Genomic DNA, 16,831 nt, shown 5'->3' on the forward strand with positions numbered 1-16,831 from the left:
GTAAAGCAGCTTTTAAAAAGTGGTATTGAAACTGCTTCCTTGTTATAATAGGCGGAATACGTTGTCAACGCAACAACTCACAGCTGCTACGTACCTTGGCACTGCTGCATAAAGGAACAGAGTTATTTTCACAAAACAGGGCAGGAATTGTGCACTACTGGAATGATTGCTCTGCAAACAGTTGCAGACTACACCTCAACAAACTGTAAGTACCACATGCTGCAACTGGGAAAATTCTCTCTAAGTCTGCCTATTGTCAATTATGTGAAACGTAACTTTTGTTCTTAAGTCATCAATAATATATTTTGTATCCAGCTATAGATTTTCAATAGCTATTCATATGAAAATGTGAACAGAAATGATTATAATAAATATGTCTTTAATCTGCGTTTAGTTCTTCTATTTTCTTTTCCCATTTCTTCCAGTATTTAACACTCGCGTAAGGTACTAGAGGAAGAGAGTTCTTTAAGTTTAAAAAAAATGAAAATGCACAAATTTTTTAGAATTTTCAGGTGTAAAAATAACCTTGTTCTTAATTGCAGTCTACAACAGTTAGAAAGAATCATGGCTCACGATTCTCTTCACTGGATGAACACAACTACAGCAACTACAAAGTTACAGCTGATAACGGAACCCAATTTCAACCTAACTGTTGCAACAGCCGAAAGACTGATTTACATAGTTATCTACAGCACTGTTTTTACAGCTGGGTTAATTCAGAATAGCATCTCTGTATGGGTCTTCTGCAGTCGCATGAAAACCAAGACCATAACCAGCATTTACATGTTAAATCTTGCAGTTGCTGATCTCTGCCTCATTCTGACTTTACCGTTACGCATTACCTACCATATACTTCAAAGCCACTGGCCGTTTGGGGAGATAGCCTGTAGAATCACTGGCTTTCTTTTTCACCTTGACTTGTACAGCAGTGTCTACTTTCTTACTTGCATCAGTATTGATCGTTACCTGGCAATAGTGCACCCAGTTCGATCTCTCAGCTTTCGAAAAGTTCGCTATGCAAAAATAATCAGTGCAACTGTGTGGGTGACCGCTGTATTAGGAACCTTTCAGCTTGCGGTGACCACTCAGACTGTACAGGCACAAGAGAACAATACTGTGTGCTTGCAATTGTATAGGGAGAAACCATCACTCTATGCTTCTGGTGCTCTGATAGTTGGATTTCTTTTTCCATTTCTAGTCATTATCTGTTGCTATGTATGCATAATCAGACATCTTCAGTCATACAGGCGACTTGACCACAAGCACAAAGCCTCCAGAATGATTTTCACAGTGTTAACTGTCTTTCTGGTTTGCTTCTTACCATATCATGTTGCCCGTTTACTGTACATTATTATGGCAAATCAACAATTGGAGTCTACGCCCACAATTCAGAGCCTTGCCATCATCAACCGTGCATTCTTTTGTCTGGCCAGCATTAACTGCTGCTTGGATCCAGTGGTTTACTTTTTTGTAGGAGAGAATTTTAAGGAGTCCCTCTGCAGAGAGAGAGTGTGGAAGACTACACCTGGATGTAATGGCCAAGAAACTCACACCAGTGTTAACACTACTACAATAGATGGTATATAAAGTACAGTATTTGATCAGGAATGAAGAAACCAGTGGCAGCTATATAATTATGAAGTTGTTTTCAGGAATTTTTTCTCTTTTGTGACCTCGCCCAAAACTATACTTATTTCTATTACAGCTGCGGTCTTGCCAAAAAATAACCACTGAAATAACCATAAACATAATCACTAAAAATGTTTTTCTATTCGTTCATGGGGGCATTGCTGACTAGGCCAGCATTTATTGCCCACCCCTAATTGCCCTTAAGAACTGAGTGGGCTTGCTGGGCCATTTCAGAGGGTATTTAAGAGACAACCACATTGCTGTGGGAGTCACATGTAGGTCAGACCAGGTAAGAACAACAGATTTCCTTCCCTAAAGGACATTACCGAACCAGGTGGGTTTTTATGACAGTTGACAGTAGTTTCATGGTCAATTCAGATTTTTTTTATTGAATTCAAATTTCACTAACTGCCGTGGTGGGATTCAAACCCGGGTCGCCGGAGTATTACTCTGGGTCTCTAGATTACTCAACCAGTGACAATACCACAATGCCAACCTCCCCCTAAAGTAAAATCATCAGTAATTTTTTTCCCCCCCTCCAAATGATTTTCTTTCTTGAGATTCCTTCCATCCACTTGTCAATCAAATGATCAAGCAGATGAACCTGCTCCTCAACCTTCCTCGCTGTAGAGGAAGTGCCTAATATTTCTGCAGCTTTTATTGATGGCATGGTCAAAATTCTGAACTGCGTCCTACACATTTAGTAGCACAATAAACATGAACTAACTTTCAAAATGTCTTTCAAAAGGGAACAGAAGACTATATTCCGAATGAATCTTAGGATAATAGGAAGAGAGCGCTTTGGTTTTGTTTATATCCTTATTTATTTTTGCTGAACTATGAAGAATGCTCTTGTACTGCTTAAAAGGTTACCATTAAAACAAAATTTTCTGATATTCACTTTCAGTCCTTGTACATTTAGTGATCAACTCTGTGGTAATTTGTTAGTACATGCCATGTTTATCATGGAGTTTTGAGATTTTGACTTGTGTAATAGTTAGCAGGACTTACAGATTAGAAACATAAATGGTTTGCAGAAAATAGCCAGAATACTGACAAAAATTAAAATGAAAACGAAAATTGAATCAGAAATGTAAACTAAAGATCTGGACAAAACAGCTGAACTCCAGAGGTGAGGCGAGAGTGACTGCTCTTGACGTCAAGGCAGCATTTGACCAACTGTGGCATCAAGGAGCCCTAGCAAAACTGGAGTCAATGGGAATCAGGAAGAAAGCTCTCTGCTGGGAGGAGTCATAACTAACACAAAGGAAGATGGTTGTGGTTGTTGGAGGCCAATCATCCTCAGTTCCAGGACATCACTGCAAAAGTTCCTTGGGGTAGTGACCTCCGCCCAACCATCTTTAGCTGCTTTATTAGTGACCTTTTTCCCATCATAAGGTCAGAAGTGGGGATGCTCGCTGATGATTCTTAATGTTCATTCACAACTCCTCAGATACTGAACAGTCCATGCCCAAATGCAGCAAGACCTGGACAATATCCAGGCTAGGGCTGACAAGTGGCAAGTAACATTCATGTCACACAAGTGTCAGACAATTACCATCTCCAACGAGAGAGAATCTAACCATCCATTGGCATTGCCATCGCTAAAACCCCCACTATCAACCTCCCAGGGGTTAGCAGTGACCAGAAACTGAAGTGGACTAGGCATATAAATACTGTGGTTACAAGAGCAGGTCAGAGGCTAAGAATCCTGCAGTAAGTAACTCAGTTCCTGACTCCCCAAAGCCTGTCCATCATCTACAAGGCAGAAATCAGGAGTATGATGGAATACTCCCCGCTTACCTGGATGAGTGCAGCTCCAATAACACTCAAGAAGCTCAACACCATCCAGAACAAAGCGACCCGCTTGACTGGCACCAGATTCTTAAACATTCAATCCCTCCACCACCAATGCACAGTGGCAGCAGTGTGTACCAACTAAAAGATGCACTGCAGGAACTTACCAAGGTTCTTTAGACAGCACCTTCCAAACCCATGACCGCTACCATCTAGAAGGACGAGGGCAGCAGACACATGAGAACACCACCACCCAAGTTCCCCCCCAAACTACTCACCATCATGACTTGGAACTATATTGCCGTTCCTTCACTGCTGTTGGGTCAAAATCCTGGAACACCCTGCTTAACAGCATTGTGGGTGTATCGACAGCACATGGACTACAGAGGTTCAAGGTGGCATCTCACCAACACCTTTCTCAAGGGCAATTAGGGATGGACAATAAATGCTAGCCTAGGCAGCAACGCCCATATCCCATGAATGAATAAAAATGATATAAATTGACATGGATAATCTGGTTTTATACTAAGTTCACTTTGAACTCAGAAACACATTTGAAAAGTATAAAAATTGTTTTCCTCCCAACGGTGCACTGTCTATTGTGATACTAAGCCACGGAATAGAGTCCCAGGTTTATTTTCCAATTTGTATGGTTAGGCAGTTAAATTAGTGTTCTTTGATTAGCCTCATTGCAGAAGAAATTCACGGTGTTATGATCCCAAGAGAGAGTGATAACTTTTAAAAAGAAATTTGAATTTCCAGTTAATAACTGAATGGATGATACGACAATATTTTACATTTTAAGACTTTTACTGTAACAAACAGACTAAAAGCACTATTGACTGAATACAATTTTTGTAGGCAACTTATATGTTAAACTGCAGAATGACACTTTTAACACAAACAAAAAAGGCCACTTCATCAGATACACCATCCTTTAAGGAGACTATCTATTCTCCCAGCATCAGATCAAAATGATTCTTAGCTTCCGAGGATGTATTTTTGTCCTTTTCCTTTCCCAGCCTGGTAATTCTAAGCGCCAGAGAGTATTACAGGAGACTTCACCCTCTAGCTAAAGCTGGGCAAATCCTCCAGCCTTGTTTTACCTCCCCACAAATTTAGCCTTTTCAATCAGAGGATGAGCTTCAACATGCATTCTGGCACGGTGAACCAAGAGACATTTGGCCTATAAATTACTCTCTCTCCCGGACCCTGGCAGGCTAATATTTCTGTAATATTCAGTGATGCTTTAGGAAAATGATGGCTTCCTTCTGTACCCTTCCCATCTTAAAGCACATCACCGTGCAACATGAATCACATGGGCCTCATATCCAGGTAGAGATGCTGATTAGTTACTATCAAGAGCCCAACTCTCTTTTATCTTCAAACAAAATGCACAGTATAAAGCACAACTGTTTACAACCTGACATTCTCAACACCTGTCTGGGACTTTGGAGACTCACTGTCAATCCACTGTTAGCACACAGACTGCTGCCATTGTCTCCAAACAAACACCTTGCAACTCCTCCCGGTGAACCAATCTGGGTCCCATTTAATCTCTATCAAATAAACCACCCAGGCTTGTTGTCAGGCAGACTTCAGAATAGGTCACATGAGCCAACTTATTTTATCCTAAATTCAAAGACAACATTCCCAAAACATAATATTCTTATAAACCTTATAATTGTAACAACAGCTCCTGTTCATGTTCACTACCCAGTAACTCATTTTAGATAATTTAAATGTTGGACACCAGACAAGTACAGAACTAGGTGTTAATGTTTCAATCCTGTCACAATGTAGTGCATGCTCTAGTTGTATGTAAGAGCAGCTGTTAACCGGTTATCACCTGTGGAGGAGGAGGAGAGGGGGCGAGGTAAAGGGAGTATGTACCTGTGATCTCCGGGTTTTGTGAATAAATCCATGATAAGGCTGGCTTCCAGATGCATCCTTTACCCAGTGAATGAGCAATGAGTTATAACACTGGGTTCAGTTAAGACACCTACACTGTCAAATAGCTTGCCAACACTCATCAAATAGGTTCACAGATAAAGAAAGATACATGGGCGAAGAAGCAAAGCACTGTCAGTGATAACCAGAACCATATTCCAGCAAGCGTGGCTGTTTCAGCAAAATAGAATGGCAAAACTGGGAAAGAGGTAAAAGTAAAATGCATTTGATTGCCTTTCATAAAAAAGTTATTCATTACTTTGAAAAAAAATCAGGGACAGCCTATGCGCACCAGAACTACTACACAGAGCTAATCCTGTTTAATGCTGCAGCAAATTTTTAGCTGATTCAGGGCAAAAGTGCTGCATTACAATTCTCACAATGCAACCTGAAGGGTAGTTGTTGAGCAGGGCCCAATCATTTTGCGCACAACCATTCTGAAGGCTCTGATGGGCCCTCAGAAATAAGAATTGTGCATGTGTGTAAGGGAGCCTCAGCCCAGGACTGTCCCATCAGAGTCTCCACTGCCTCAGAGCTTATGGTCATCCTATGACTTACAAGGGGGAGTGCAACCCGCAGAGAATCCTTAAATTAAAGGCTTTTTTGCAGGTAGTATAAAAGTTCTAAAAGGCAAGGCACAATCTACAAACCAGGGCCAACTGCCTTTCAAATAAAATTCATAAGACAATTACAGACTGGGCTAGAGATTTACACTGCAATACATTAGTTCATTACTGGGCTACTCCAATAAAATCTACATGCTCAAACCACAAAAAAAGCATTTCTCCAACACATCGAGATGTGGCAGGGTATGGACATTTTACAAAAGTGACTTCACTGACAATAAGAACTTTGAAGCCACTACACTCCTTTGTAATATTTGCAGTTGCAAAAATTTAAGAAAACATTAGGATGCCTGTCTTCTAGGCTCTCGGTGGTGTCATGAAGCTATTAATGTATATAATATTTTGGAAAATATTTTTCTTTTAAAATAGAGGTTTAATCTGCAGGTGTCTTAATTGGATTAAAGACAGCTAATCTGGGTGCTTTGATGGGTACTAGTTTTAATATGCAAGAGAGATAGCTTGCATTTGCATTTTTTGAATAAAGCGTTCAAGAAGAGGACAGACTGAGCATGTCAACGCAAAATGAAAGAAATGGCACAAAAACCCTGGTCATATGGCCGGAAATGGAGTGCCAGTGCAGAGAAGTGTCCTAGACAGGGGACAGGGAGAGGTCCCAAATGAAGAGTTCCAGACCTGGGTCAGGGTCAGAAAGAGGTCCCAGTTAATTAAAAAGAAAGAGGAGAGAAAGTGGCTCCAAGCACAAAAGGGGCTTTGGCTAGCAGGCTGTAAGTGCTGATGGTTCAGGAGAAGCCCTGACAATTAAAGAGGGATCAAAAGAAGCCCTGACAATTAAAGAGGGATCAAGAGAAGTCTGGACAATTAACGAGGGCTTGGGAGAAGCCCTAGCATTCTAAGAAGACAGCAGAAGATTGGTGACTCCATGCTGCGAGCTGTTGGGGCAAAGGTATCCCTTTAGAATAGCAGTATTCTGCTCGGAGCAGCCAAAGAGCTGAAGCAGTTATGGTTGTGAGTTGGTGCTTGAATGCAGACTCGGGAACCCAAGGGGTTCTCGGGAGTCGAGGTTGAAACCTTGCAAGGTGGGCTGGTGTTGAGGCCATCAGAGTTGGAGCAAAAATGAGACAATTCCAAGGTGAGATCTTCGAAGGCAAAGACTGGAATGCCTCATGAGACAGACAGAGTTCCAATGAGATTGTTTCACTCACAGTGCTTATTGACCTCTGGGCGGGTTGCTGAGAAATCCATGGATCTGTCTCAGTCATATTTGACATTTATTGTGCAGTGTGGTACGTTCAACCGCAGTATGCCTGTTAATTCATATGTACTTTATATTAACCTTGAACGTTAAGGTAAAAGATAAATATTGTAAATCGTTTTATCTTCTGACCTTGTATAGTAAAGCTTATTTGTGTTTATTCAAAACCCTTGGAATCTTGTGGCTTTATTCCCTAGGTATCTTGAATCTCAAACTTTGTCTACTTTAAACAAAATGTTATTGGTCCCGTACAGGTCTTACCAAAAAGCTGGGGGTCTGGTCTAGGATCATAACAACAGGCACTGGAAACAACAACAGCATACCCTGCAAAGTTCTTCTCATTAACATCTGAGAACCTGTAACAAAATTGGTGGAGCTGTCCCACAAACAGTATCATACTCAATGAATCAAACATTACAGCCCATGTTCCAGACTCCTCCATTAGGGCAGGACTACGGGAGGTGCTGGCACAGTGGTCTACAGCAAGGCCAGAATGGTCCTGGGAGTCGTCAACACTGACTCTAGATAAATTATAAAGTTTCATGACATCAGGTAAAAATAGGAGGAAGGAAACCTCCTGCTCATTACTACCTATGGCCCTCCATCAGCTGATGAATCGATGCTCATGTTGAACATCACATGGAAGTAGTACTGAGGGTAACAAGGACACAATGTACTCTGGGTAGGGGACTTCAATGCCCATCACCAAGAGTGGCTGGTTGGGGCCACCACTGATCTAGCTGACTAAGTCCTGAAGGATGTATCTGGGCCTGTGGCAGGCAGTGAGAGAAATAACAAGAGGGCAAAACATACCTGACCTCGGACTTACCAATCTACCTGTTGCAGCTGCATCTGTCCCAGACAGTATTGGTAGGAATAACCACTGTACAGTTCTTGTGGCGACCAAATCTGTCTTCACACTGATGACACCCTCCAAAGTGTTGTGTGGCACTTCCCCCAAAATAAATGGGATAGATTCAGAACAGATCTAGCAGCTCAAAAATGAGTATCCATGAGGCTCAGCTGCAGCAAAATTGTATTCAACCACAATCTGTAACCTCATGACCTGATGTGTTCGTCACTCTACCAATACCATCAAGCTAGGGGATAAACCCTGGTTCATTGAGTGTAAGAGAGCAGGACAAGAGCAGCACCAAGCATATCTAAAATCAAGATGTCAACCTGGTGAAGCCACAACATGAAACTACATCTATGCTAGACATTGGAAGCAGCATACTATAGACAGAGCTAAATGATCCCACAACCGATCAAAGCTCTACAGTCCTGTTACATCCAGTCATGCATGATGGTGGACAATTAAACAACTAATGGGAGGCAGCTGCTCCACAAACACCAAATCCTCAACAATGGTGGAGACAAGCCCGTCAGTGCAAAAGACAAGGCTGAATCATTTGTAATAATCTTCAGCCAGAAGTGACTCAGCCTTCACTGCTCTGAGGCAGGGAATTGCAAAGATTCATGAACCTCAGAAGAAATTCCTCCACATCTCCATCTTAAATGGGAGACTCTTATTTTGAAACTATGCCCTCCCTCCCCTAGTTTTAGATTCCCCCAAGAGGGGAAACATCTTCCCAGCATCTACCTTATCAAGCCCTCTCAGGTTCTTAAAATGTTTCAATAAGATTAGCTCTCATTCTTTGAAACTCAAATAAGAACAGGCCCAACCTGCTCAAACTTCCTCATAAGACAACCCCTTTAGCCCAGGAATCAATCTAGCAATCCTTCTCTAAACTGTCTCCAATGTAAGTACATCCTCCTTAAGTAAGGAGACTAAAACTGTACGCAGTACTCTGGGTACAAGTGTGGTCTACGCTCAATAGGATCCACACTCTCCATGCAAGGGCATTATACTTCAACCACAAATAGAATTTCAAGGACAGCACAGCATGCAACTGTGGTCACCTGGCTCTCCCTAACAATACTCAGTGCTGAGACTTGGCTGTCCAACTTGGACAGACTTGTAAATCTGCAAGATGTCATACACAAGAAGAAAAAGTAAAGCAAAGTGATGGAAGACATTGTCGACGGTACTAGCAGGAAGAACTTAACAATAACTCGCTCATCGATGCACAATTTACGTTCCGCCAGGGCCAGTCAAGTCCAAGCCTCATTACAACCTTGGGCCAAACATGGACAAAAGAGTTGAATTCCAGAATTGAAGTCAATGGAAATCAGGAAAACTCTCCACTGGTTGGAGTCATACCTAGCAAAAGGGAAGATGGCTGTGGTTGTTGAGGTCCAATCATCGTTGCAGGAGTTCCTCAGGGCAGTGTCCTGAGCTCAACCATCTTCAGCTGTTTTTGCAATGACCTTCCCTCCAAAATACACAATTCCAACTCCTCATACACTGAAGCAAACTGTGTTCACATGCACCAAGAACTGGACAACATCCAGGCTTGAGCTAATAAGTAGCAAGTAAAATTGGCACAAAACAAGTGCCAAGCAATGATCATCTTCAACAAGAGAGAAGCTAACCATCTGCCCTTGACATTCAACAACATTACAATAATTGAATTAATCCCCCACTATCAACAGCCTAGGAGTTTCCATTGACCAGAAACTTAACTGGACAACCCATATAAAAATTATGGCTACAAGAGCAGGTTAGAGGCTTGGAATTCTGTGGCAAGTACTCATTTTGTGACTCCCCAAAGCCTGTCCACCATCTAGAAGGCACAAATTATGCATGTGACAGAGTTTCCACACTTGCCTCAATGAATGCAGCTCCAAAAACACTCAAGAAACTGAATATCATCCAGGATGTTCACTCAAGATTGCACAATGTTCAGCACCATTCCAACTCCTCAGATACTGAAGGAGTCCGTGTCCATATGCAGCAAGACCTGAACAACATTCAGGCTTGGACTTGGTAGCAAGTAACATGGGCACCACACAAGTGCCAGGCAATGACCATCTCCAACAAAAGTGAATTTAACCATTTTCCCTTGACATTTAATGGCATTACCATCGCTGAATCCCCCTCTATTAACACCCTTGGGTAACCATTCACAAGAAACTTAACTGGACAAGATGCATAAATACTGTGGCTACAAGAGCAGGTCAGAGGCTGAGAATTCTGCAGCCAGTAACTCACCGCCTGACTCCCTGAAGCCAGTCCACCATCAACAAATCAGGAGTGTGATGGAATACCCTCCAATTGTCTGGATGAGTGCAGCTCCAACAACACTCAAGAATCTGGGCACCATCCAAGACAAAGCAGCCACTTAGTTGGCACCCCATCCACCACCTTATACATTCACTACCAATGCGCAGTGGCAGTAGTGTGTAACATCTACAAGATACACTGCAGCAACTCGTCATGTCTCCTTCAACAGCACGTTCCAAACCCTCAACCTATACTATCTAACAGGACAAGTCCATGGGAATGCCACCACCTGCAAGCTCCCTTTCCAAGCCAAGCACCATCCTGACTTGGAACTATATTGCCGTTCCTTCACTGCCATTGAGTCAAAATCCTGGAACTCCCTCCCAAAAAGCAGTGTACCTACGCCATGTGGATTGCAGCATTTTTAAAAAAAATTATTCTTTCATGGTGCGTGGGCATTTCTGGCTAGGCCAGCATTTATTGCCCATCCCTAACTGCCCTTGAGAAGGTAGTGGGCCACCTTCTTGAACCGCTGCAGTCTATGGAGTGTAGGCACACCCACAGTGCTGTTAGGGAGGGAGTTCCAGGTTTCTGACACAGTGACAATGAAGAAGAGTGATATAGTTCCAAGTCAGGATGGTATATGGCTCAGTGGGGGGGAACTTGCAGGTGATGGTGTTTCCATGCATTTGTTGCCCTTGTCCTTCTAGGTGGTAGAGGTTGCACGTTTGGAAGGTGCTATCAAAGAAGTCTTGGTGAGTTGCTGCAGTGCATCTTGTAGATGGTACACGCTGCTGCCATTTTACATTGATGGTGGAGGGGGTGGATTTTTAAGGTGGTGGATGGGGTGCCAAAAAAGCAGCCTGCTTTGTCCTGGATGGTGTCGAGCTTCCTGAGTGTTGTTGGAACTGCACTCATCCGGGCAAGTGGAGAATGTTCCATCACACTCCCGACTTATGCCAATGATGATGAACAGGCTTTGCAGAGTTAGGAGGTGAGTTACTGGAATTCACAACTCTTGACTTGCTCTTGTAGCCACAATATTTATATGACTGGTCCCATTCAGTTTCTGGTCAATGGTAACCCCCCAGTATGTTGACAGTGGGGGATTCAGCGATGGTAATGCCATTGAACGTCATGGGGAGATGGTTAGATTCTTTGTTTGGAGATGGCCATTGCCTGGCACTTAAACAGCAAATAACATTCATGCCGCACATCAGCCCAAGCCTGAATGTTGTCCAGGTCTTGCTGTATATGGATACGGGCTGCTTCAGGACTGCAGAGGAGTTACAAATGGTGCTGAACATTGTGCAGTCACAGAGAACATCCCCATTTCTGATCTTATGATGGAGGGACGGTCATTAATGAAACAGCTGAAGATATTTGGGTCTAGGACACTACCTTGAGGGATTCCTGCAGTGATGTCTTGGGCCGTCTTCCTTTGTGCTAGGTATGATTCCAACCAGTGGAGAGTTTTCCCCCAATTCCCATTGACTTCAGGGTTTGCAAAGGCTCCTTGATGCCACAGTTGATCAAATGCTGCTTTGTTCAAGAGCAGTCACTCTCTCTTCACCTCTTGAGCCCAGCTCTTTTGTTCATGTTTGGACCCAAAACTGTAATGAGGTCAGGAGCTGAATTGGTTGAATTGGCCAAGACACCAGGAGTACTCCCATACATTTCTTCAAATAGTGCCATGGAATATTGTATAGGAGCAAACATGATTTTGATTTAACATTGGATCTGGATAAAAGCTCCTTTGACAATGAAGCACTCCCTCAGCAGTGCACTAAAGTGTTAGCCTAGATTATATGCGCTAAGTCTCTGGTGTGGGACATAAATCTATTGTTAAATGCACGTTAATTGTATTCAGGCAATGGTCATCAACTGTAGATTCACTTCTGTTCATACAAATAGGAACAAATTAAAATTGTGGCAGTTGGGTTAGGAGGTATATGTTTGTAATGTGTATTTCTGAAAATTAATGCTTAGTAAGGTGTGTAATGATTGGCTCCAGTTCTATTTTTCACCATCTGGCTCTCCGGAATAGAACAATTATGATCTTCTGACTCAGAGGTGAATGTGCTACTTCTGAGCTAAGGCTGTTAACTATTTAAAGGAGGGAAGGTACAAAGTATGTAATGAGTACAAATCAACAAGATTACTTTTAGAATGTCCTAGCAAATACAGACAAAATGAGCCAAATTACTTTCTCTTATAAAATATTGTAGCTCTATCACAACCACATGTATATCAGTTATACACAGCAGAATCTCATGTAAGCATACATTTCTGAATTCATAATAAAGGGGCTATCAAATATACCAACCTGCCAGCATTCTTCACAAATCCAATATCCGCAAGAATCTGCTGGCAGAGATCACAGCAAAAACATTCTGGGTGCCAGCTATTGTTCATAGCTTTAATCACTCGGCCAATGATGAACTCACCTGCAATGAAATAGATTTTTTTTTTAAAATGTATTCTCAGACAATATTCTTCCCTCACTTCAACCTTGATTTTTGGTTGCAACTACATAGACTATACTAATGGTGTTGGTGACTGAACTGGCCATGTCTATAAGAACATAAGCATCATTAAGGTTTTAGAAATATAAGATCTTGGTGTGATCCAGTTTGTTGGACAGCCAATATTGTTAAAAAAGGTACATATATCAAACTTTATTACAGTTTTGAGGAAAGAGCGGCCTGCAACATTAACTCTGTTTCTCTGTCCACAGATGCTGCCTTCCCTGCTGAGTATTTTCAGCATTTATGATGTTTCAGGTTTCCAGCATCTACAGTATTTGCTTGTGTCAAACTTTTTACCATCGTAATAGGGTTAGAAGATTTCGGGTTTGGTTGCCTAGTTCCTGCCCTCTAAGTCACCATCTTGGAAAGTATAGCTACGAATAAAAACTAATAAAAATTGCAGAATTCAAAGCAATTATGCCAAGAATTCAAATCTTTCAGTTGAACATGAGAAAAAATAGATTATAATTGATCAGGTACAATTTTTGAGAACCCATAATAGCTGGTGTGGCAACTGGAAAATTAATCATCGTTAGCAGGCTTCTGTGGTTATGATAGAGACAAAATTCCTGGGCTGGGAAGGGCAGTGTAGCAGCAAATTAGCAGCTGGGGACCTGAACTTGTGGCAAACTGGATTGTCTTGGGCCATCGGAAATCCTGTAACTTTTGTGGGTCCACTAATGGGATATATTACAATGCACTGCAAATGAAAAAGCAGTAATATGGGTGAGCATGTCAGAATGAGGAAAGTACAAAAGGCAAAATGTGTCTAAGAGGATCACTTGTCATTAATCAATGTAGATTTCATACAAACCAGTTGATCACAAAGCAAGAGCCTGAGAGAGCATGAGAACACCCAAGAATGAGAACACGAGAGTGAAAAGTGCATGTGGGAGAGAACACAAGAGAAGGAAAGGAGGAGAGGATGTGTGGATGAGTGAGAGCACGGGAAAGAATGCACAGGCAAGTGAGACCAGGAGACCGCGTATGAGAGAGATGGCAGCAGAACACGTGCGCAAGAGAGAGAGGAAAAGAGAGAGGGAGGGAATGTGTGAGGGAGAGAGGAAAAGAGACAGGGAGAGCGCATGAAAGAGCACGAGGAAGAGTGGGAGTGCACATAAGGGAATGAGCATGCACCGGAGACAGCGTGTGCTGGAGAGAGCATGGGAGGGAGCACAATGATTAGAGTGCGAGAGAGAATGCAATGAAGAGGGCGCGACACAGAAAAAACATTCAACAGAATGTGCAACGGAGAGGAGGTGAGAGGGTGCGGAGAGAACGCAAGAGAGCACATCGGAGAGATCCCCAGGGTGAGAGAATGGGGAAGAAACAGAGTGTGGGAGCGGGGGGTGGAAAAGAGAGAGAGAGAAAAAGAGAGCGAGCGAGAAAGGGAAAGAAGGAGCAGGAGAAAATCACAGAGTTCACAGAGACAGGGCAAGAAAGAGAAATGCAGAGGAGTTACTTAACTGGGGTGTGCAGGGAAGAACAGGGAAGTAACAAGAAGAAAAAGAGAGGAAGATTATGGGGCAGAAAGAACGGAGGATGTTAATCAATGTTAATGATGGTTTATGATTGATTAACACGTGAGTGCGTTGGGAGGTGGGGGGGGTGGAAGAAACAATTGATTTTCCAGGGCTTTGATGGTCTGGGATAACCGTGCAAGGGTTAATTTTCTGTTCAGCTATGGGAGTGGGCGATTGAGCAAGGGTTGTAAAACTGCTCACTGTCAGACAGGGAAAGGTAAAGGCTAGAAAACTGCTCAGCAGTGGGCATGCACCAGATGCGACAAAATTGACAGGTGCGTTAACAGGCAGGTATGCAAGCAAGCTTGTCTGGGGAGCAAGCAAACAAGCAAGACAGCAGGCAGGGTGAGATTAGGTTTCCTGTGGGTGTTTGCTGGAACATAGAAATGTCAGTGGTAGGAAGTAAACAACAGCTATAAGAATGCAACATTTCTTTTTACTGAAATATTTACTTTAATACTAACTATTCATCTCCTTTAATGACTGAAAACCGGCTGCTGTTTAACAAACTGGTTCAGACATAGGCTGCCCCACAGGGTCCATTCTATGTCAAGCTCTATAGTTGAAAGCATAAACTAAAAAGCCCAAGAATGTAGCCAATAAACAATAAATGTGGAACATCAACAAGTCTGTAAGATTGTAACTGACACCATATAAAACGGCCTTGCATAATTCTATTCTTCTCACCAATGCATCTAGGTTTAAATTCTCTGTAAAATCCTAATGATCAAACTCCTCCGTGGCTTTACCCTTCTCAATCTCTAACCTCCTCCAGCTCTCCGAGATCCCTACACTCCTTCAAATTTGCCATCAATATGTAAGCAATAAACAGCAACCGTTTTGATCCTACGTCTCGGGTTCTTATCTCTAAGACAAGGAGCCGCAGTCTCTGTCATGTTATTACAAAAATACATTTTTAATACTATTGAAATATTACAGGCATCACAGACAGGAAGGTTATATACATAACTGGTATGTGCAATACATTTTAAATGGGAAATTCCATATGGAAGGCGAGTTTACATATAATTTTTCAATGGAAGATGTGGCTGGGGTACTATTGTTAATGATAATTTATATGGTAAAACTGGACGAACAATATTCAGTACAGTATAAACAGGATTGTGCTCTACATTAAAACCAGGTATTCATCCCAGAACACTGAAAATAGATGCACTTTTATGTAGTTAAACACGACCTGTATGAGGGCTACTTGCTGCAGAGCTATCAAAAGGACTAAAGCCAAATTGCATCTTTACCTCCTCATGGATCTCGGACACAGCTGTCCAATCAATTCTACCATTCCATAACCTCTAACTGATTTGATCTGTGTCAAAGGATTTCAATTACATGTTTCTCGGTCCTATGATGGCATGTTATAACAATAGACATCAACAAATTAACCTTATGTGATTACTAGTTTGGTTGACAGTTCATTCTAAGTAGACAGACAATATTTGAGGAACAAACCTCATATATTCTTTTGTGCAAAGGCTTTGAATTGAAAAGCCTAGCTATTTGAACAATTAATATATTAAACCCAGTATCTAGTGGTGAACACATATGGAGATGTGCTAATGTACAACTATATCCCCCACTATGTAGATAACTGATCCAACTTTAGCTGCTGTATATTTAAAATAACTGGATGTGCGGACCTGCATTTATAGCCCCTCAGGCAATGTTACTGGTAGTAAAAGGAATTTGTAAGTCTAATAGAAGTAAAAGATTTTCATTGTTGTAGCACTAGGTTTAAAAAAATACCCAAGCAGTCTCTCAGATCTTTTGTGCACATTTTTCTGAGGTGAATGTTGAGAAAATGAAAGCACTTTCAAAAGTTAAAAATCTACAGCCACATTAGCTCAGTGTTGCTGATTGAAGATTACACTGCAGCTACAAGCTAAAGATCAGTAATGTAATGTAACGGAAATATAACAGATATTGTAATAAAGCGAGGATTAAAGTAAGAGAGAGCAAGTGAGCAAGCAACTTAAGAGTTAGAACTACAAAAAATGAGAATTAAAAAAAGAGTTCATTCTTGGACAAAAGTATACGATTTGTTTTGTTAATGTTGAACACTCACCACATTGATGACAACAGGGGGCAAAAAGCATCTGAAAATCATGCTCACAGTATTTTCGCCCTTCAAACTGCAAGAAAAAAAGCAATGACCCTTAACTAATTATTTTACACCATAGCATTGTGTCAATTTACTAATTTTAAAAGCACATTTAGTAATTTGAAAAAAAAAACGTTAGTCTGATTGTTTTACTGACACAGGTGGCAAGTTTATGAGAAAACATTGGAAGAAAAAAACAAAAAGGTTTCCAATTATATAGTGCCTTTTATGGACACCAGATGTCCCAAAGTGCTTTACAGTCAATGAAGTACTTTCAAAGTGTAGTCACTGATGTAATGAGAGAAATGCAACAGCCAAC

General features: G+C 41.7%; 1 protein-coding gene across 12 annotated transcripts in view; it reads right to left on the minus strand.

Annotated features, from left to right (window-relative positions):
* LOC121284075 (LIM and senescent cell antigen-like-containing domain protein 1) overlaps positions 1-16,831 on the minus strand; it is a 166,695-nt gene that overhangs the window by 24,310 nt on the left and 125,554 nt on the right. For all 12 annotated transcript variants that reach the window (XM_041199114.1, XM_041199112.1, XM_041199115.1 and 9 more), the window contains 2 exons: positions 16,477-16,543; positions 12,669-12,789 (listed from right to left, as the gene is read on the minus strand). In XM_041199114.1, coding sequence (XP_041055048.1) covers positions 12,669-12,789; positions 16,477-16,543 — 188 coding nt within the window. The remainder of the gene's footprint in view (positions 1-12,668; positions 12,790-16,476; positions 16,544-16,831) is intronic.

Source organism: Carcharodon carcharias, chromosome 11, assembly GCF_017639515.1.
Source record: "Carcharodon carcharias isolate sCarCar2 chromosome 11, sCarCar2.pri, whole genome shotgun sequence".
NCBI lineage: Eukaryota > Metazoa > Chordata > Chondrichthyes > Lamniformes > Lamnidae > Carcharodon > Carcharodon carcharias.